The sequence below is a fragment of the Schistocerca cancellata genome, chromosome 12 (assembly GCF_023864275.1).
Source record: "Schistocerca cancellata isolate TAMUIC-IGC-003103 chromosome 12, iqSchCanc2.1, whole genome shotgun sequence".
NCBI lineage: Eukaryota > Metazoa > Arthropoda > Insecta > Orthoptera > Acrididae > Schistocerca > Schistocerca cancellata.
This window is the reverse complement of record NC_064637.1, coordinates 65,255,027-65,278,179: the sequence shown is the minus strand read 5'-3', so window position 1 is coordinate 65,278,179 and position 23,153 is coordinate 65,255,027. Positions and strand designations below refer to the sequence as shown.

The window sequence follows — 23,153 nt, the reverse complement described above, 5'->3', positions numbered from 1 at the left end:
ATGTCATCGACAGTTCCTGTCTCTCTGTATCTCCGCCATGTCCGAACACCATCGCTTTGGTTCACTCCGAGCGCCTGGACACTTCCCTTGTTGACAGCCCTTCCTGGCACAAAGTAACAGTCAAAGAGAGTGTATCGGTGATACAATATCCACAGTCAACGTCTGTCTTCAGCAGTTCTGGGAACCGGGGTGCCGGGGTGATGCAAAACTACGTATAAGCATATTCCATACAGGAGGATATAAAGGAAAATGAAAATTTGCTAAGTGAACGATTCACAAGCTACGATAAAATGAAATTTTAAAAAATGTAGAACATAAATATATTAAAAGCAAATGAACCAACCACTCTGACCACAGCGCCACCAGCCACACAATCTCTCCCCAACCAAACATCCAACAGCACTGACACTCCCATGATCCCTCAACCCATCTACTAGACAGGTCAAGAGTAGAGTGAACAGTACGGTTATGGCATGCAATTAACTGAAGTCTTTATCAAAGAAATTTTAGTCCCATACTGCTTCCACAACAGCCCACAGCATTCATTGAGAGATACAAAAGTAACTGCTCGCTCTACGTAGTTAGTTGTAAGTAATATGAAATTCAGCTGCCAAAAAGGAGTAACTTCTTCTTACTTATAAGAAAATTAACTGGATTATTTTACGAAATTTAATATGGTTAAGTTGTAGACAATACGTCCTGAATGTACGATATTAATTCTGTTTCTCTTGATCGTAACTCAAACCAGTAAGACCTTGAGTGTTTCAAGAATCGAGCTCCCCTGTATAAAACAAATTCAAACGTCTGATTACTATAGAAATGAGTTAATTTGTTAAATGTTTGACTTTAAGCGTGTAAGCGAGATCGCGCTTAAGAAAACTTTAAAATTCTGCTCAAAGTTTGTTGGAAGCCGCTAATTGGTCTCATCATGAAACACTGGGTAAGTATAGTGTGGGTAACTTGCGCTACGTTTTAAGCAAAAGTTAGTTTTTCACGCACCTCAATATCTATGACGTCTTATCTCCTGAACTGCGTGTCGTACAATGACAAAATTTCGCAGGTACATGCATTGGTATATGTGAATACTGTTTGCAAAGTGTATTGCGAATAGAGGTAGTAGTAAAGAAGTAATACATTAAAACGTAATGCTGGATACGGCAGTTTTACTGCATGAATAGCGAAAATGTAGTGTCCGATAAACTTTATTTCCTTTCATCATTTTGTGGAGATGTCAGCGTTGAAAAGTTTCAGAATGGTTTTAAACTATGTCTAAAGTTTGTTGTAGGTCGCTAAGTGCTCTCATACTCAAATACTCGATGAATAAAGTCCGGGTATTTGTGCGCCGTCAGTTAGGCTGCCTCAAGAGAAACTCACGGTTTCTAACTGTAATAGTTACCTTATTGTGTTAAGCTTTTAACATAAATTTATATGTCTTAATGAGAAGACTATTAAAGAATTTTAAATTTTTAAATTCGGCCAATAGTTATGAGAAATATTGAAAATAAAATTTTGTTGCCCCTGAAGCTTATGGATAGGCAACCTGCAACTCTAAGTGTGTTCCGGTACATCGCTTAGCAATACAGATTGTAGATGGGGCCAGGAGCCACAGGTTTTTTTTCCCCCCTTATTTTACATCTCCCTTCTTCCCAGGCAAATATGCCAGTTGGCTCTGAATGGGCCAGTGGTAGTCCCAGTTGGATCTCGTTGCTTTTTCCGTCTGAAGGGAATGCTGAAGCAGCAGCTGACGCAAAATAACTGCAAGTACTAAGAACACTAAGGAGTAGTTTGGAAAGGGATTAAAATTCAGGAAGATCATACAAAAATATTTAAGGTTTGACGACGATATTACAGTTTTGACAGAGACGGAAACGGACTAGGAAGATCATCTCAAAGGAGTGGATAGTGTCTTGAAAACACGTAGTAAGGGGAACATCAATGAAAGTAAAGCAGGGATAATGGAATGTAGACGAATGTAAAAAAAGCGTAGCTGAGGGATCTAGATGAACTGAAATGATGTATCGTGTGGCTAGGTCCTCGTGTCGGGTAGACCGGCCGCCTGGTGCGAGTCTTTATAGTTGACGCCAGTTCGGTGGCTTGCGTGTCGATGAGGATGATATGATGATGAAGACAATATAACACCCAGTCCACGAGCGGCAAAAATCTCCGATCCAGACGGGAATCGAACCGCGACCCTTGCATGGCTTGCTGCCGCGCTAACCACACAACTATGAAGGCGGACAGGGAATTAGATGAGGGGGATGAGGCAGTGAAAGTAGTAGAAGGGTTTTGTTATTTACGGAGGCGTTGGCAGAATTGTGGAGGATATGAAACGCAGACTTGCAATAGTAAGAAAAGTTTTTTTCTGAAGACGCGAAACTCGTTAACATCTAATTTACATTTTAATGTTTGGAATCTTTTCAGGGCGTGTTTGGAGTGTAGCATTGTATGAGAATGAAACACGTACTGTAAAATGTAGCAACATACAAGAAGAAAATAGAAGTTGTGGAACACTGCGCTATAGAAGATTTCTGGAGATTAAAATGGAGGTCGAGCTACTAGCGAAGAAGTATTGAATAGAATCGGCGAGAAAAGACACGAGATGTGGCCATAAAATAAGGGGGCTGCTGCTATCATAGAGGAAGCACGCATGCGCCAAAGGTGAACGGCCAATAGCTGTGAAACGTGAAGCCTTCTCAGTCGAATGCAACATCTCTAATGTTTGTAGACAAATCAGTGTGGCCGTGGTATTCTTTTGCATAAAAGATGTCATTTTGTTTGTAAACTCCAATCCATGAGTTGGCAGGGGCCAACTTCACAGGGAGCGGAAAAACCTCGAATCAAGATTCAAAGCGACGATGATGGTATTTTTTGATATTCATGGAACTGTGTGTCTTCACTGGTTTCCTGAAGGTCAAGCTAATAATAGATATTACTACCTTGAAGTTCTCGCACAACTTCTTGAGAAAACGAGCGAAAAACGACCCGAATTATGGAAGAACAAGTCATGGGTTCGGCATCAAAACAACGTGAAGTACATCATCCCAGGTCACACCACCCACCTTATTCGCCTGACATACACCGTGTGACTTTTATCTATTCCCATGGTAAAATTTGCACTAAAAGGAACAAAATTTCATCTCGTTGAAACAGTTAAAGCAAAAGTGGCAGGCGCAATCAAGGAGCTCACAGACGAAGACTTCCATGACTGTTTCCAACAATGGAAAGTTCGCATGGAACGCTGTAGGGATAGAGGGGAGTGTATTGAGATTGGCAATAACTAAATATGTATGTTTTTGAAATAAAATGTTTTACAGCAATAGTCCCGTTATTTTATAGCTACAGCACGTTAGGGCACACATCATGAACAGAAGAAGGGATGGCCTGACAGGTTCAAAATTGTTCAAAAATGGCTCTGAGCACTATGCGACTTAACTTCTGAGGTCATCAGTCGCCTAGAACTTAGAACTAATTAAACCTAACTAACCTAAGGACATCACACACATCCATGCCCAAGGCAGGATTTGAACCTGCGACCGTAGCGGTTGCTCAGTTCCAGACTGTAGCGCCTAGAACCGCACGGCCACACCGGCCGGCTGCAGGAACATCCATTGCACTCAACTTATGTGACTGTGTGGTGAGGTTTCACAGTCAACATATATGGGTCATACATAATTCATTCGTTTCGTATACATAAGGTGGACAAAGCTATCGAAATACCAAGTGCACAACACATTACCATGCCTAATACGGTGTAGGAAAACTGTTGACATTCAAAGCAGCTTCCAGTCGTCTCAGAATGGATAGACAGGTCCTGTTTGGGATGGATCTGATCAGCCAGAATAGTCACAGAAAGCTTAGCAGCGACGCGACTTTGCAGAGTCCATAGGGTCCATGGATGCCACGATATTGTTGCCCAAATCATCGGCGAACCCCCGCCATATTTCAGTCATGGCATGTAAACGCCGCCGTAAGTTCGAAACAGTATGCAACAAGGTCCATCCGAAAAAACGATTTTCTTCCATTGCTTCACAGTCCAGATCTTATGGTTTCAGTGCCATGTTTCCCTGTTACACTTTTCGGTTTATTTTTAGATCAGTTTTTGGATCTATCGGACTCTGAGACTAAAGTGTGGGAGCATTACATAAAGAACACGCTTTGTTACAAAATAAACCTGACAATGTGGCTAATACGAACACAGGTCTCTTACAACTTTCAAGTACTAAACTTATTCACTTGAAAAATGGAAAATAACGCTTCGAAATATTCCCTAACAATGCGTACGCTCATCCAGTCCCGTTCAAACGTTATGTCTGTTAGATTCACGCTGAAGTAACCATTTCTACATTGCGTTTCCACAGTAGGGAAAAGGTAATCACTGAGCACGGAAGCCTTTTAATTTATGTTTTACTGTCCATATGTTTCTCCACAAAAATTACTGATTCACAAGCATAATACTGTTTCAGCCTTAAATCTCGTAAGTAATCCTGCGAGTCTTTCCGTGGAATAACTGAATTACTGAAAAACTTTTCTTCTACGATGCGACATAACACTTTGAACTCTTAATTATCTTTCTAAAAAATTCTTCACACTATCATATCTAAGAGAAAAAAAGAACGACCCACCGCTAAGGAATTATCTAAATGGCACTGAAATCAGTACCAAAATGGTACTGAAACAGAGGGTGACCGACCAAAGGCCGAAATACTAAATGTCTTTTTCCAAAGCTGTTTCACAGAGGAAGACTGCACTCTAGATTGTCGCACAGATGACAAAATGGTAGATATCGAAATAGACGACAGAGGGATAGAGAAACAATTAAAATCGCTCAAAAGAGGGAAGACCGCTGGACCTGATGGGATACCAGTTCGGTTTTACACAGAGTACGCGAAGGAACTTACCCCCCTTCTTGCAGCGGAGTACCGTAGGTCTCTAGAAGAGCGTAGCGTTCCAAAGGATTGGAAAAGGGCACAGGTCATCCCCGTTTTCAAGAAGGGACGTCCAACAGATGTGCAGAACTATAGACCTATATTTCTAACGTCGATCAGTTGTAGAATTTTGGAACACGTATTGTGTTCGTGTGTAATGACTTTTCTGGAGACTAGAAATCTACTCTGTAACAATCAGCATGGGTTTCGCAAAAGACGATCGTGTGAAACCCAGCTCGCGCTATTCGTCCACGAGGCTCAAAGGGCCATAGACACTGGTTCCCAGGTGGATGCTGTGTTTCTTTACTTCCGCAAGGCGTTTGATACAGTTCCCCACAGTCGTTTAATGAACAAAGTAAGAGCATATGGACCATCAGACCAATTGTGTGATTGGATTGAAGAGTTCCTGGATAACAGAACGCAGCATGTCATTCTCAATGGAGAGAAGTCTTCCGAGGTAAGAGTGATTTCAGGTGTGCCGCTGGGGAGTGTCGGGGACCGTTGCTATTCACAAATACATAAATGACCTTGTGGATAATATCGGAAGTTCACTGAGGCTTTTTGCGGATGATGCTGTGATATATCGAGAGGTTGTAATAATGGAAAATTGTACTGAAATGCAGGAGGATCTGCAACGAATTACCGCATGGTGCAGGGAATGACAATTGAATCTCAATGCAGACAAGTGTAATGTGCTGCGAATACATAGAAAGAAAGATCTTTTATTATTTAGCAACAATATACCAGGTCAGCAACTGGAAGCAGTTAATTCCATAAATTATCTGGGAGTAGGCATTGGGAGTGATTTAAAATGGAATGATCATATAAAGTTGATCATTGGTAAAGCAGATGTCAGACTGATATTCATTGGAAGAACCCTAAGGAAATGCAATCCGGAAACAAAGGAAGTTCACAAATTGAGCGAGTCAGTAACACGGTGGTTCTCCTCCCGCTCTTATCAAGCAGTTATTGGGCTTGGCATTGATTCAATGAGATTTTGGATGTCCTCCTCAGCGATATCGCGCCAAATTCTATCCAATTGTCGCATTAGATCGTCAGAATCCCGAGCTGGTTGCAGGGTCCTGCCCATAATGCTCCGAACGTTCTCAACTGGGGAAATATGCGGCGATCTTATTGGTCGAGGTAGGGTTTGTTTGGCAAGCACGAAGATAAGCAGTGGAAACTCTCGCCAGTCTTCGGTGATCAGTTTGAAGAGGGACTTATTACGGAAGATAATTCTACTCCGGTCATTGAGATTGCAGGCCAAAGACGTGATGCCCCAGACAGCAGTGGTATACCAACATGACTTTCGTCCCCCATACGGCCCGACAGACAGGACTGATGGTCTGGGGTGCCATGTCTTTTCATAGGAGGACCCCTGTGGTTGTTCATCCGCTGCTTCGAGAGTTCCACAAGCCAGTGATAAATAAGGAGTAAAATACTGACATGATAGATCTAAGATACCAATACTCCTCACAGTCACGATGGCTCAATACACACTTTCGGCTGCGTTGTGACTTGTGAGTGTTTCTGCGTTTTCCCTATATGCGCCATAAATTTTCGAGACGCTAGCTCTTGAAACACATAAGCTACCTTCTTTACGGGAGCAGCCACTATACGATCACGAACAATTTGCCCAAGTTCGAATTCACTTAGTTGCGACATAATGCACTCACAACTACACAGAATACTGTTCCGATTACGACTGACAATTGAAACGTATTGACGACATTGCACAGTTGCCGTTCGTGGTCAAACACATTTTGAAATCTCGAACGTAACCTCTAAGTAGCTCTTAACCAGATGTGTTCAGAAAGTAAGGGAAATTTTGTAATTTTGCGTGTTGGATAGGCCGATTCGCGTGATTGTTTCCTTTTTGTGTTGGTAAACGTGGTTGGGAGCTATCAGCACAGGATCAGACGTATAGAATATTTAGTCTGTTGTCAGCTGTCAAAAGGGTTACTTCTGTTTTTGGTGGCATCGGTGATAATTTGTTTTCTATAAAAATGGATCAGACGTTTTTTATTAAATTTTGCTATAAGAGAGGAATAAAGTCCAACAAAGTTCAGTAATGTTAAATATAGCTTTTGTTAAGTCTCAGATGAGAAAACAAGGGTTTGTGAGTGCTATAAGACACCGTTCCTCACAAGCGTCTTCTAACCAAACTGCGTGCCTATGGAATATCGCCCCGGTTGTGCGACTGGTTTCGTGATTTTCTGTCAGAAAGGTCACAGTTCGTAGTAATAGACAGAAAGTCATCGAGTAAAACAGAAGTTATCTCCCAAGGAAGTGTTATAGGCCCTCTTTTGTTCCTGATCTATATTAACGACATAGGAGACAATCTGAGTAGCCGACTTAGATTGTTTGCAGATGATGCTGTCATTTACCGTCTCGTAAAGTCATCAGATGACCAAAACGAATTGCAGAATTAATTAGATAAGAATCTGCATGGTGAGAAAAGTGGCAATTGACCCTGAATAAAGAAAAATATGTGAAGTTATTCACATGAGTACTAAAAGAAATTAGTTAAATTTCGATTACACGATAAGTCACACAAAGCTGAAGGCTGTAAATTCAACTAAATACTTAGGGATAACAATTACAAATAACCTAAATTGGAATGATCACATAGATAATGTTGTGGGTAGACCAAACCAAAGACTGCGATTGATTGGCAAAACACTTACAAGGTGCAACAGGTCTACTAATGAGACTGCCTGCACCACGCTTGTCCGCCCTATCCTGGATTATTGTTGTGCGGTGTGGGATCCGCATCAGGTAAGACTGACGGATAACGTCGAAAAAGTTCAAAGAAGGGCAGCTCGTTTTGGATTACCACGAAATAGGGGATATAGTGCCACAGACGTGATACGTGAATTGGAGTGTCAATCATTAAAACAAAGGCGTTTTTCGTTGCGACGGGATCTTCTCCTGAAATTTCAATCACCAGTTTTCTTCTCTGATTGTGAAATAATTCTGTTGATGCCCATCTACATCGGGATGAATGATCATCACGTTAAAATAAGAGAAATCAGGGCTCGCACAGAAAAATTTAAGTGCTCGTTCTTCCCGCGCGGCGTTCGAGAGTGTAAGCGTAGAGAGACAGCTTGAAGGTGGTTCATTGAACCCTCTGCCAGGCACTTTATTGTGAATAGCTGAGTAATCATGTAGATGTAGAAGAAGACAGTGAAGAAGTTAATGATGACGAGCGCCCTGAACGGCCCAGCAAATCATCAACCGATGATATCATGGAAAAACTGAAAGGAATGATTATGAACGATCGCTGAACCACAGTTACAGAAGTCGCTGATGAAGTTGTTATATCAACTGATACATGCCATGAAATTATTACAGATGTTCAGGATATGACAGAAAAGTTTGTTGAATTTCTAACCAGCTCAGTGGCGAAAGCAAGTAGCTAAGAGGAGCCAGATGATAACAACGACGCAGAATTACTGAAACATGTCACAACATGTGATAAAACATGGGTTTATGAATAGGACATCAAAACTAAGACTCATTCGTTCCAGGGGAAGCATTCTGGATCGTGAAGACTGAGAAAAACTCGACAAGTGCTGTCCAGTGTGAAGGTTATGATCACTGTGCCTTTCGATGTTAAAGGCGCACTGCATCAGGAGCTTTTGACATAAGGTCGAACGATCACTAGAAAATGTTGATTACGCTGTTTACGTGAAGCAAGCTGAAAAAAACGCCCCGATTTGTGAAGAAATAATTCAAGTCTTTTGGTCAGGTTTCGTTGTCCATTCGTCAGTGCTTGGCTAAAAACAGTACTGTAATTATGACCCAGCCTCCACATTCGCCTGTCGTGTTCCATCTGACTTTTTTTCTATTCCCGAAAATAAAGGAAATCTTAAAATATCGTCATTTTATAAGAAGAGATGAGACTAAAACTGCCTTGTTGAGAGAGGTAAAAACTTCCACAAAGAACAAGTTTCAGAAGTGTTTCAGATATTGGCGTAGGTATATAGTATCCAATGAGGACTATTGTGGAGGTTACAACATTGATGTCGATTAATAAACAAAATTATTTTAAAAAAGTCCCGTTATTTTATATGCACACTTTGTACGTGCAGATAGACAGAAAGAAGTGTCTAACGGTCACTGTTAAATTCTAGTAGCACAGTGAGTTGTATGGTAATTGTGGGTTGTTCCACTAAAGGATCCGCATACAGGATGCTGAAAAAGGAAGCGCAGTAGTTTCATTTGATTCACGGGAACGTCCAACAGCTGCCTTCGAATGTAAACTGAACACCTGGTTTTGGTTCCTCGCACTAATCTCAAGTTAGCAGCTTCGCCCATGTGGTCTTTCTTCCAGTTTAAAGATCTCGCAGTCGTTCTACCGCGATGTTTGTTATTTGAGTGAAGCGTACGATACTTTGCCTTAATCGGTCAGTTTCAATTTGATTCATCCATAATACTATGAGGTCCAAGACTGCAGACACCGACACTAATTGCTTGCAGAAGAATGCAAAAACGGGTAGAAGCTGATCTCGGGGCATATCATGTTAGGTTCCGGAATAATGTAAGAACACGAGACACAATAATGAACCTACGACTTCTCTTAGAAGATAGGTTAGGGTAAGGCAGACTTATGTGTGTACCATTTGTGGACTTTTGACAATGTTGACTGGAGTACACGTTTTGAAATTCTGAAGGTAGCAGAGAGCGAAAGGCTATTTACACAGAAACCAGACGGCAGTTCTAAGAGTCGAGGGGCACGAAAGGGAAGCAATGGTTCAGAAGGAAGTGAGACAGAGTTGGAGCCTGTCCCTAATGTTATCCAATCACTAGATTGAGCAAGCAGCAAAGGAAACCAAGGAGTACTTCGAGATGAGGATTAAAGTAGAGAAGCGCATCAAACCAATCTTCGAATATGAGACCACAATATCAACATTTTTTTGCATATAGTTAGAACACATGATCTCCATTTCAGCTATACTGTTATATAAAGACAAGTCGTAGTTTAACGTTGTTGCAAAAAAGCTCGAGAAGTTCTTCAACTATTTACTTCAAATTATTAAACGATGCTCTACGAAATGTTCGGACGGACATAGCCTACACATTTCTATATATATATATATATATATATATATATATATATATATGTGGCATATAAATACAGTATGTACTTTATAAATGGGACAGTTCTTGACTTGTTTACTTCAAATTTTTACACAATATTTTAATAAACGTTTGGACAGACACAGCCAAACATTTACTTAAGATGTACAGTATATATAATCTATTCTTCTGTATGAAGCAAGACATGGTTTAATTTTATCAAAAATCTCAAAAAGTTTTTGACTTATTTCAAATTTCGACAAAGTATTCTAATAAACATTTGGACAGATATAGGATATATATTTTTAATATATGTTTATGTATCTACCCAACCATATAAAGTTGAGGTGTTATTTAACGTTGTTACCAAAACTCTATGGAAGTTCTTGAATGCTTTACTTCAAGATTTTACATGATACTCTAATAAACATTCGGACAGATGATATAGGCTACATATTTTAATATATATATATATTAAATAAATATATGCATAATATATAAAGAGGAAACACTGTTAGCAAAAATGTCAAAGTTCTTGGCTAATTTACTACATACCTAATTATTGGCCGATTTACTTCAAATTTCTACATGATACTCTACAAAATGTTTGGTCAGACATAGCTTGCATATTTTTAAATACTTGTTGGATATAAATATATATGTTATATATAAATAGGAAACGCTGTCAGCAAAATTCTCGAAAAAGAGCTTTATTTATTTACTCCAAATTTTCACACAATACTCTAATAAAATTTGGACGGCCATACTATATATTTTAAACCCATATAATACATAAATATATGTAAAGTGGATTAGGCATATGCTGTTAGCAAAAATCTCAAAAAGTTCTTAATCGATTTACTTCAATTTGTTGCACAATGCTCTAGGCTACATATTTTTTGACCAACACTATACTGGTTTTCTGTTAAAACGAGACTTCGTAACCTACCGATTCACAAATTAAAATCATGCACAATATTGTCATTGAAGCTGATATCATCACTGATCCAGCAGCTAGAAAAGTCTCTCTCGTACCCCATATACCAATGATCCCAACCGATTTACTCATTTGTTTTAAGTGACTTGAGTTCCCAATCAAGGTTTCTTTTGCAGCACCAATAAACGATGCTCAAAGTCGGAGACATGGGTGGGAGAGGAGGTGGACAGAGATGGGGCAGGAAATGAACACAGAGAGACAAAGGAGGGAATTGACAGAGAAAGTCTTGGGTTGCTTTAGTGATCGGCTCGTCATCAGTGTAGCAAATAACAGTTCCAGTGGTGACCTTTATGTGTTTATCCACCGGATTCAGACGTCGAGGGAGTTATGAGACTAACGGATGAGTGTTACTGACGGTAAGCACTGCCTTCAGTGGATTCACTATTTTTACCTGCTTTTTTTCCTGAACTGAATGTCCTTTCCACCTGGATGTTTAAGCGCGTATTTCAGAAGCTTTGCCGTATTTTAATTCAATGTCTTAAAATCAGCAGATGCTCACATTACTATGAGTTAGCTGGCACGGCTGTCCCGTCAGCGCAAATGTGCCGCTAATATTTCTGCGGTTGTGAGACTTTTCGGTCTTACCGGCTACATTACAGCACAACTTGTCATATTACCGTCTTACTTGAGTGTACTCGTGAGGGCGTGCTTTAAGCTCCACGTAAACGACGAGCCAATGAAGTAACAGCAAACGCAGAAGTATACATAGCGCAGTGTTTACATCACATTTATTCTTAACAACGTATAAGGTTTGTCCAGTGCAGTGAGTATTCCACTCGAGCACTTACGGGTAACCAAGCATTAGGACTGTTTGTTGAAGTGAACAAAATAGGTAAAATAAAGAAAACCAGTGTTGCGTTTAAGAGAAAAAAATGTCAGGAAAAGGAAGAGAGTAAACAAAAATTGACCAGAATTGACAAATTTTTTACTCAGCCTTCTACAAGCACATCCTGCCCAGACATTTGTGTTGATTATGGCTCAGATAATGCGGTATCTGTTGAGAAGCTTATTGAAGACGGTCGGACAATAACTGCAGTTAAAAATACCGCCGGACACGACGACGCCATCGCTTATTTCGACAACATCTGCATATTATACCAAACTGGGAAAGAACCGTCGACCTATACACTCTTCAAAAAAGTAAATAAAACTTCATATGACTTGGGGAACTTCAGGAACAAGACACTGAATGGTAAAGAAAAACATGTAATTCTTAATATGGGACTGTTAGAGCCTTCAGGACCATTTTCTAAAAATCCCCACCAGCACAACATGTGTTTGTCAACATCCAGCTACGTCTCAGTTTCTAAGTATGGACCATTTAACCGTTTTTAGCTGTGTTATTCCAAAATTTTAGATACTCCCTGTTGTCAGCTTTGCTGGTTGCTTGCTTCGCAAAGGAATAATGTATGGTTTACGGGTAATCGGGACTGGAAGCACTTATCAGAAAGAATTAAAGAACACAGTTTCTGGAGTGGCCATACGGAAGCATGTGCTGTGTACAAACTTTGGAAAAAGGATGATACTATCGAAACTGAAATTCGTAAAGAAGCATCATTGAAAATAATCTGCTAGAACAAATTAGAACATACCATTTTTCGCCATCATAATGGACACTACGCGGGATATGTCGAAGGTAGATCAGCTAAGCATTGTTCTGAGATATCCAGTAATAACCGCATCAGAAAATAGACAAACAATCGACAGAAAAGTAAAAGAATTATTTCGTGGCTTTTAAGTCATCAAACATGGTGCAGCAGATTTAGTCAAGCAAGTGACTGAATTATTTTTTATCGACAAAAATATTGGGTTAAAAAAGTGTGTAGGTCAAGGTTATGATGGGGTTACTGTAAGTGATGTTTATAATGGTGTACAAAAAAGATTAAGAATGTTTAGCCAAATGCAAAGTATTTACATTGCGCCTCTCATAATTTGAAAGTATTAAGGTAGTAAAACAAAAAGGTTAAATTTCCAGTTCGTATTCCTTTGTGAACACATGTACCAAATACTGAATGTCATCATTTATTCATCCAAAATGTTACAAAAACGCGATATCAATTTGGCCGACGCAAGTAGAGCTTTACCAGATACTGAAATAAAACTGATGTTGAACAGGAATGATTTAGAATCATTCAAGTGCAAAGACTGCAAAAAAATATGACGTAGATCCGAATTTCCACGAAAAACGGAAAAGAAAGTTAAAAAACACTTCGATGAACTAGCTTCTGAACACCAGTTTCGAAACAGGAAAGAAATATTTACAGTTACCATTCTCAAAAATGTCCTAGAGACAATAATATTTCAGTTAAATACACGTTTTACTGGTGTGAATGCAGTCTGTCAAATATTTAATTTCCTAACATCTTCATTTTTGGTCACAATAGATGGAGCAACTTCATTACAAAAATGTTATCAATTCCAAAGTAAATGTTTTGATATTATAGTACCTAATTTTTCTCTTCAATTTAGTAATACTTATCACCTTGTTCTTCCAAATTTACTCTGACAGGAACTGTTCACTAATTCTGTAAGAAATTGTAACTAAATATACAATGCTAGAATGCGACATTATGGAAATGTTCACCGCCGTTTTATTATTTTATACAGTACCTGTCACTTCTGCAGTAGCTGAAAGATCATTCAGCAAATTAAAAATAATCAAAAATTTTTAAGGAATAGTACGGGTCAAGCTCGACTCCGACATTTGGCATTCATAGCAATAGAAAACAGGGCCGCATCAAGTCTACATTTAACGGTACTTATTGATGAATGCCCAAGAACTAAAGCCAGAAAAAAATTGTAAAATAAGTTGGTAAAATAAATGTCTACTTCGTTTTATTGACTGCTTATAATATTAACTGCAATCTACTACAGCCACGAAAACATAGCTCTGCCTCCGACACTTACCGACAATTACCGATCGGAAATCGTAGTCCTGAACGAAATCAGGCTGCTCGGTAGTTTAGCGAGAGTGAGTTGCCGGCACTAACAATAACATGCCTCCCCCGCACGTTTCTGCCACTGCGAATGCCGAAGTTCTGACTTGGCCAACGTGCTTTGCGGCAAGGAGCCATGTCTCTGTAGCTGAGTAATACTTCCTCATGTTTATTTTTAGTAGCTTTTGCCCGCCACTTCTTTCGCCTAGTGTGGACCAACACTGAAAATTATCCCACGGTATCCTTTTATCGGTATGAAAGTGTCCTATGTCCTACCCAGGCCGTGATACATCCATGTGCAAAATTTCATCCAAATTAAGCTAGCAGTTTTTATGTGAAAACTAACAAACAAACTTCCGCATTTATAATATTATTAGGAAATACGATTAAATATTATCTGTTGCGTGCGTTACACATAATTTACTCAGTAGCAAGTAGGTGTGCTTTATTATGCCGTACAGTGGGCGGTAAGGAGCTGATAATGTAGTTTTTCATCTGTAAAGAATTTAGTTTAGTTTCAATGGGCCCTAATTTCATTTTTGCCCAAGGGTTCTCGGTCACATAGGTACGCCACTGCTGTCACCAATAGATGGCTACACTGTAGATATGTGCATAGTTCGTTCTTAGTACCATGGGTAAATCTCACTAACGCCAGCAGATGGCTCCATCGTTAAAAATCGCAACAGTGTCATAAATTAATTATTTTGAATACCTAAAATTTTGCAATATTCTAAGAGGTCTGCAAAATACGTAGGCAGCACAAAAACTGTGATGTTTGTACACAGGAACTGCACCACCACAAGATGATCAGTTCAGGTTAAGTACATGAAAAAATGCTATAAGACTCAAATCAGTTAAAGTGATGTGACAACATTGTAAAAATACGTCTGCAATGTAAAAGAAATTGCAAGTAAATTTCCACATATACAGTTATTAACCAAATTAGCGTCCTAAATTCTACAGTATGTACTCCAATGCTAGATTCCCATGCCAGGTAACAGTTTGCATTTTAGAAGGTGGGCCTAAGGAGTTGATGTGAAACTAACCTGATCGGACTTATAACTGCAGAAAAATACAAGTTAGCTACAATACTACGCTACGCAAGCAAGCACACAAGCAGACTGACAGTCTGAATGTAACTAATTAGACCTACTATTGATGTAAGTCGTAGTACGCCTTCAAATTTAATATTTCAGCATTTAAATTATTCACGAGCACCGTTTTAGGAGGAACAAAGAAAATGCATCGTGTTATTTACTAGCAAAAATATAATCGACGCTATTGATTGTCAGTTATTTCTGTTATTACAATTGACATAGGCCTACTTAAGGCTATGTAAAATGACAGCAGTCTGCAGTCAGCACTATGGTGTCAAGACTCTCTAAAAGCTTTATATACTGTTTTACTTTCCGCAACTTTCATATAACGATACTGCAAAAAAAAAAGATTGCAAATAGTTTGGTGGTAACACGAGAAGCGTGATGTTTACATCGAGTATCTAGGAACTAGTACGGGTTAATTATCAGAAACACGCTTTAATACCCAAATCAACATCTGTGAAGGCACAATATTCTAAAATGCATCGCAAAATGTAATGTTCACATTGCAGCAGTAGCAAACACTTAAAGTATGTGTTCAATCGGTTCGGCTGCATTTCGGAACCTATGGCTTGCGAAAATAATAAAAAAAACCTCAACTCAACTACACAACCCCCCCCCCCCCCACACACACACACACACACGCACAGACACAACCCAACTGTCTTATTAGGGAGGGAGGAACAGGGTTATCACGACATACCACTTAAACTGCAGAACGAAAGGAACAGTTTTAAGAACGCATGATCGAACACACTAACAGTGAAAAACGTGACATTTCCTAAGACAAGCGCCGATATCTCGAAAGTAAGTAAAACTACTTCATCATTTATTGTGGTTATCGCACACTTCGCAAGCTCGATGAAGCTTCAAAAATGAAATATTGCTGCACCTAAACTGTCTGTATAACTCATTAAGGTGTATGCTTATCGTACTATAAGCAACTCTTCGAAAATCTGAGCAAAAATAAAGTTGTATTATAAGTAAGATTTTGCACACCTTGCAAGTACAATGAGGCTCAAATAGGCCTAACACCTAAGGCAAGACACTGTATGACCATCCTACATTGCTAAAAATGCTTCAACACGCATTAAAGAGATGTTATTCTCTGTACCATTCAGATATGAAGATGTGGAAGTTGTCGTGTTTTGAAATTTAGTGGTTCACAACCGAAAATGATGTTAGAGATTCTATCGAACTTTGATGCTGGCTCAGTTGAAATATACTCCTAAAATCAAGTTCTCAACCACATCGCTCATGTTTAAACCTACAATAAGAAAAGCTTAAACAAAAGGGCTGTAAATATTACGAAGTATGGTAGTTCAACATTGTAGCGTAACAGTACGACACTGCTAGTTTGCAGAGACGAAGATATCGACGTCGTAATACACAGAAAACAGAGACAAAATAATGTGAATTTAGCAGGGGAATTACCAATAATTATAAGTAACTTAATTCCATTTCATAACGGAGTAGTTGCCACTGAGTACATATCTAAACAGTTCTCCACAGAGATCAAACACATGATCCATTATGTAGTTGTCTCCAGCCCGGTAATACCATGTGTTTTAGCTAAGGAAGACATAAAAGGTTCCCGCAGTCCACCAAGGAACTGGTCCACCTTTGCCCACCCACCTACCACGGAATGTATTATTTAGAAGCCTGCCGGCCGCGGTGGTCTAGCGGTTCTAGGCGCGCAGTCCGGAACCGCGCCACTGCTACGGTCGCAGGTTCGAATCCTGCCTCGGGCATGGATGTGTGTGATGTCCTTAGGTTAGTTAGGTTTAAGTAGTTCTAAGTTATAGGGAACTGATGACCACAGATGTTAAGTCTCATAGTGCTCAGAGCCATTTGAACCATTAACCATTTAGAAGCCTACTAACATTAACACTGGAATAAGGAGGAGCTTCATCGTGCATGAAGTACATATTGCGCCGCACTCGTAAATGGACGTGTTCTAGCACAACAGGTAGAATATTCTCAATGGAAGAATGGTCAGTTTCTCCGTTGAACCTGGGTGAACCTAATAGTCACCAATAATGCCGGCCCAAACGTTGACAGGAAATTTTTGTTGACGACGTGATTCTTCAGGGATACACGAGCACATCAGGCATTCAGTGCGACAGCGGGTTGATGCATGTATTATTGCTAACGGACAGAATTTTGAACATGTCATTTAATACTGTGTTTTTTGCTGTAACCAAGATGGTATTTTGATCGGTTCATGTAAGAAAACATTCCATGTAATGCAGGTACATTCTGTATCTGTGTGCGCCGGCCGCTGTGGCCCAGCGGTTCTAGGCACTACAGTCCAGAACCGCACTGTTGCTACGGTTGGAGGTTCGAATCCTGCCTCGGGCTTGGATGTGTGTGATATCCTTAGGTTAGTTAGTTTTAAGTAGTAGGAAGTCTAGGGGACTGATGGCCTCAGATGTTAAGTCCCATAGTATTGGAGCTTTTTTTTGTCTCTGTGTGTTTCCCATGATTAATGTGTTGATGAAGGGAAGTAGGAAAATAGCTCTAATGTGGAAATCAAGCGTTTTCGGATTCATGTTCATATAATATACTTTCTTCCTCTGTGTGTGACGAATGCTTCCTGATAGTATGGCCATATCTTTCTGTTACACCCTGTATACTAGAGACCCGCCAGAGCTTCACATGAGAAGTATTCAGTAAAAACTAAGAGAAATGGTAACCCAGACCATTAACCCTGGTTGCGGGTGACAGGTTGGTATTGCACCACTGTCTGGTGGTCTCCAGACATGTCTCCGGCTTGGAATCTCACTGACTGCAGTAGAATTGTCTTCAGTGGTGAGTCCCGCCTCCAACAGAGTCCTGATGACCAGCGAAGACTTGTCGTTTCATAGCAAGACTCCTTTGGTTGTCATCCACGGCACCGTTACAGCACAGCGGTACGTCGATGATATTCTATGCCCCATTTTGTTGCCTCCACGGCAAGCCATCCTAGGATACACTACAGCAAGATAATGTCTGCCCATACACCGCGAGTATTTCTCCTACTTTGTCCTCGTGATTGCCAAACCCCACCTTGGCCAGCAAGGTCGCCAGTTGTCCCCCCAACTCAGAACTTTTGGAGCACTATCGGTAGAGCCCTCCAACTAGCTCGTAATTTTGACGATCTAACGCGCCAATCGGACAGAATTTGGCATGATATTTCCCAGGAGGACATCCAACAACTCTACCAATCGATGCCACGCCGAATAAGTGCTTGAAGTAAGGTCAGAGGTGGACCAATGCGTTGTTGATTCGCTCAATTTGCGGAGCTTTTTCTCTTGAATACATCGTACAATTTTTCTGAATTTCTATTCATTTGTTTGTTTGTACATGTACATCACATCTGCCGATACCATATCATTCGGATAATTCAAAATGATTCAAATGGCTCTGAGCACTATGGGACTTAACTTCTAAGGCCATCAGTCCCCTAGAACTTAGAACTACTTAAACCTAACTAGCCTATGGACATCGCACACATCCACGCCCGAAGCAGGATTCGAACCTGCGACCGTAGCAGTCGCGCGGTTCCAGACTGTAGCGCCTAGAACCGCTCAGCCACCCCGGCCGGCGATAATTCCTTAATGGTAGGTACTGTGTATACGGCCAGACTACTTGTGTATAATTAGGTAGTGTTATAGACAAACTTTCCTCGTGAATCAGTCTAGATATTACAGAAAACTGTATAAAATACCTACAGTAGTTTCTGAGATTAGAATTCCAATACAGGAAGAAAAATGCTGTGGCGTACTTTTAATTTATAGTATGTGGTGTCTACTTTACTGCTTTTGGCACCAGATCACCACCTCCTCAGCCTGTAGTTCCCATCATTGCCACGAGATGTCACTCCATACGCTAGATAACTAAGGAACAGATAAAATACATATACTATACACTCGTCATTACTTTTACGAGGCTCGCGTAAGGAGCTGGGCCCTTACAGGTGGGAGTGACGCTGTTGCTCATTGGCAGGTGCGGGTCCAGCCGTGAACGGAGCGCTGCCCAGCCTGCCGTCGCCCACGATGCCCAACTTCAGCATGGCGCAAACGCCCAACGGGCAGCACGCCGCCTCCGACGCCGCTGCCGTCTACACCAACGGCATCCCGCAAACCTACCCCGCGCGTGAGTACTCTGTCCCTGCACCTGTCGTTCCTGCTCACAATATCACTTTCTACTGCCAGACGCTTGTATTTGGTCACCGTTTAGTTTGACATTCTACTCCAGAATTATTCGATAATTATCCTAATCCTCATCCTCATCATCTCAGTCATCATCATCACCATCATGATCATCATCTTCGTCGTCGTCATCTTCGTCATCATCATCTTCTTCTTCATAATCTTTTTTGTCATGTTCATCATCATCATCTTCTTTTTCTTCTTCTTCATCATCATTATCACCATCAACAATATTGGCATCATCATAATTTTATCGTCTTCTTCCTCTTCTGTCTCATCATCATCATCATCACCACCATCAACATCGTCATCATCACCATTATAATTATCGTTATCTCCATGCTCAGTCATTTTCTTATTCTCATCCTTCTTACTTGTTATCTTCATCATCTTTGTCAAATGATCATCGTCTCCAACACCTTCATCCTCATAATCACTATCAACATAACTAGCAACAACTTGAAGAAAGATAACTTCTCATCCCATACCGCGTTTCTAAATCCTTTATTTACGATGACCCGTTTCAGTAAACAGAGTTACCATCATTTGATCTCAGTACAGGTTAATACGTGTGGCCAATTTGATGTATAAATATACTCCATATCTTAATTAGCTGGACAGGTTACGTGATATGCATTGGCATGTCAAAGTTGAAATCAGTATATAAAGAATAGTCATAGTTAAAACCAGTATTTACAAAATGTTTCGCCAAGTGCACCCTTCCTATGGCGAAAAATTTTGTACATACTGGCTTATACTGGCATCATATGATTGTAACTGTGTTTGCCGAAACCGGTCACCGTAAATAAAGGTTTTACAAATGCGATCTTGGCTGAAAAGTTGTCTCTCTTCAAGCTGAATATTTACTGATCACCACTTATCACTCAACATCAGCAAATTAACTGATAGGCATCATCTTCATCTTTTTCATCATCATTTTCATCTTCATCGTCACGATGCACAACTTCCTGCCAACGGCTGGGTCTCGTTGGAACCCCACACTCTCTTTCTTGTCTTGTCTCCATACCGCCTATCTGTAGCTACTTGGCGCCGTCTTCTCCTCCCGCCAACTACTTTTATCCGCTTCTCTTCTCTCTTAACCTACTGCTTGGCCTTTGGCACCCCACCATCATTTTGCTCATCTTCCTAGACATCATTATCCTCTACATTCTCTCGAAATGGACATCACATTTTAATCTTTTCTCCATTAATCTTTTCTCCTCAGTTTTCTGTTCTTGGGGTCTTCAGCTGTTATCTCCCGAGCCGTTTCATTTCTCATCTTGAACATTTCGTGCTCTATTGACAAATAATATAAATGTCAACAAATCCACCACAGCTGTATTTCAGAAAAGTTTATTGCGCCACAACCAGTTTCGTTCTACGAACGTCTTCAGATCACACCAAAAGTTCACCTACAGTCTTCATAACTAGTTCTCATAAAGCAGCAGAAACATGCGGGCGTCATGACTCAAAACTGTCTTATCGCCAGACATTACTGTAAAGAATACATCGAGCACAGTGAAGCACTTCGCCGCCTCACGAGCACGGCCATCACGACACTCAGGACAAATTACGAACGGGATATTACGTTACTGAGAGGGTAGTTCTAAAATTTCAGTTGTCATTGCAGAAAAAAAGAGGTTGCATGAGTTCTTTTTGCTTATTTGCTGGTATTCGTCTGCGGACTTGGTACACACTGAAATCCGTACTGTAGCACGTCACTAGATCAGCTCGTTGATAATGTAGGGTATCTTACGGTAACTCGTTTTTTGCGTTCGTAACGAGAACAACGCTGCAACAACCCAGGCTGAGTTGGTGGAAGCGAACGGCAGCGATGTACAGTAATGCAGCCAACAAAACACAGCTTAAGCAAAGGATTCACGCTTTCCCTCCTGATGGCAGTAGATTTGGCTGCCAAAACGCTACAGGAAAGTCGGTGTGAATGTTGCAAATGCTAGAAAATGTTCTCGTCATTTCAAAGAAACTATGTTAAAGACTTGCGTTCGTGATCGATAAACTTCCGCGAAAATGAGTGCTTACGGGCGATGCATTTCCGTCGTGCAATTTTCCTTCTAGTAGGCTAGCGGTGCCAGTGATAGCACACCATGTGTAACAGAATTTGAGATCCATAAAAGAAGTATAAAGACCTTAGAAAAGTTTTCACCACAGAAGATGATGAATGTATAGCCTATCTATAAATGTACATTTACAGGTAAAGTAGTTTGCATTGATTCAGATACAGTCAGTTCGCAGTATTCCATGGCGGCAGAAATGCACATCTGAAAAACATACGCATGAAATTGCGAGCACGTAATAAAGAACTTGGAAGTCAGTTGTCATCAACGAAACATCTGCACGATGATGAAAGTAGTAACATTGCACTTCTGCCTAATGAAATTAATCGAATAGTGGGCAAAATATTTTCACCCAGTCAAATCAGAAGCTTCTTACAAGGGTAAAAAAGGATGCGATGGGTCGAAGGAGATATTTGCAACTCGATTTCTTTGCACGCCGTTCTCAGAAAAATTACAGTTTTCTCGGGGAAAAACTCGTATACCCTTACCCTCTACCTGCAATGTCAACCTTGAATTTTTTGATAAAACGCAGTTTGCCGTCGAGGTATTTTAAAGGATGTTTTAGTTATATTAGTTGATTCAAATTCTTTCTACAAATGGGGCACTCGTATAATTTCTTGAGTGAAAATTACAGTGTTCATCAATTAGCTTGATTAATGTAAAACGAAGATGAGCCTTCCATACAAGTTGTTTAGTCGTTAAAACGTTTCTGAGAGCCATCTCAGAAACTGCTTGTTCATTTCGAACATTTCGAACATTATAGCAATAGCAGATTAGCAATTTACATTTCATTATTTGGATAGAGACTAAAACGTACTACGAAGACATCGCATAAATGCGCGGGCCACACGTTATACACTGTTCCTGTTCCTTAGTGACGTCACAGAGTCAGCCAATAATAGCACAGAACGCTTACTGTCCGCTCTACGGACCTTGATCACATTGGCGCAGACGGATTTTCCATTGTTCGTTGCTCTGACTTCCGCTCATATATTCTAGGTGTGTTGATGCCTTACTATCTGAAACAATACCTAGAGGCTGCAGCAGACCGATTTCAATGGGATTCTTGTATTACGCGAAAGAGAACAGAAAAGGCTTTAAAGAACATTAATTAATAAATTAATTCAAAATAATCACAAAGGAACATAATGGTGGTGACAACTTCGTATATAAAATGATTTACAAAAAAAAAAAAATGGCTCTGAGCACTATGGGACTCAACTGCTGAGGTCATTAGTCCCCTAGAACTTAGAACTAGTTAAACCTAACTAACCTAAGGACATCACAAACATCCATGCCCGAGGCAGGATTCGAACCTGCGACCGTAGCGGTCTTGCGGTTCCAGACTGCAGCGCCTTTAACCGCACGGCCACTTCGGCCGGCTAATGATTTACAAATCAATCTGTATTGTTATGTGTAATATAAAGAAGTAACTAACTCTTTTGCGGTAAATACATTAAAAATGAACTGTTGAGACAAGTGGCGTCCTTTCCTGACGAGGGAGGTCACTTTTCCCGATCGGACGACATGCTGGCATCAGTGGGTCACAGATGAAACTATCAGACTGAAAGATACAGCAAGGAACTACACTCGTGGGCCGAAAGACGTTGTTCAAACATTGATATTTGAAAAAAGTAGCACTCTACGTTTAAGTGATCTACCAAGAATAATACAGATGACTTACCTTACATCAGTGATGAGGTGACTAGAGACCTGACAACAGTGATGATGTATATAAGAACTAGCGTGACCACTACTCGGCAGGCAGCAGCACAGTTCAGGGCAAAAAAATATGTAATGGTCAGTTCCAGAGAAAGCAACAAAAGAGATTGTTCATGTCGTTTTACA

The 23,153-nt window shown here is 40.3% G+C and overlaps 1 protein-coding gene across 1 annotated transcript in view; it reads left to right on the top strand.

Annotated features, from left to right (window-relative positions):
- Positions 1 to 23,153, top strand: part of LOC126109461 (CUGBP Elav-like family member 4) — a 202,655-nt gene that overhangs the window by 70,415 nt on the left and 109,087 nt on the right. The window contains exons 5-6 of the mRNA XM_049914489.1: positions 156 to 160; positions 19,059 to 19,174. Coding sequence (XP_049770446.1) covers positions 156 to 160; positions 19,059 to 19,174 — 121 coding nt within the window. The remainder of the gene's footprint in view (positions 1 to 155; positions 161 to 19,058; positions 19,175 to 23,153) is intronic.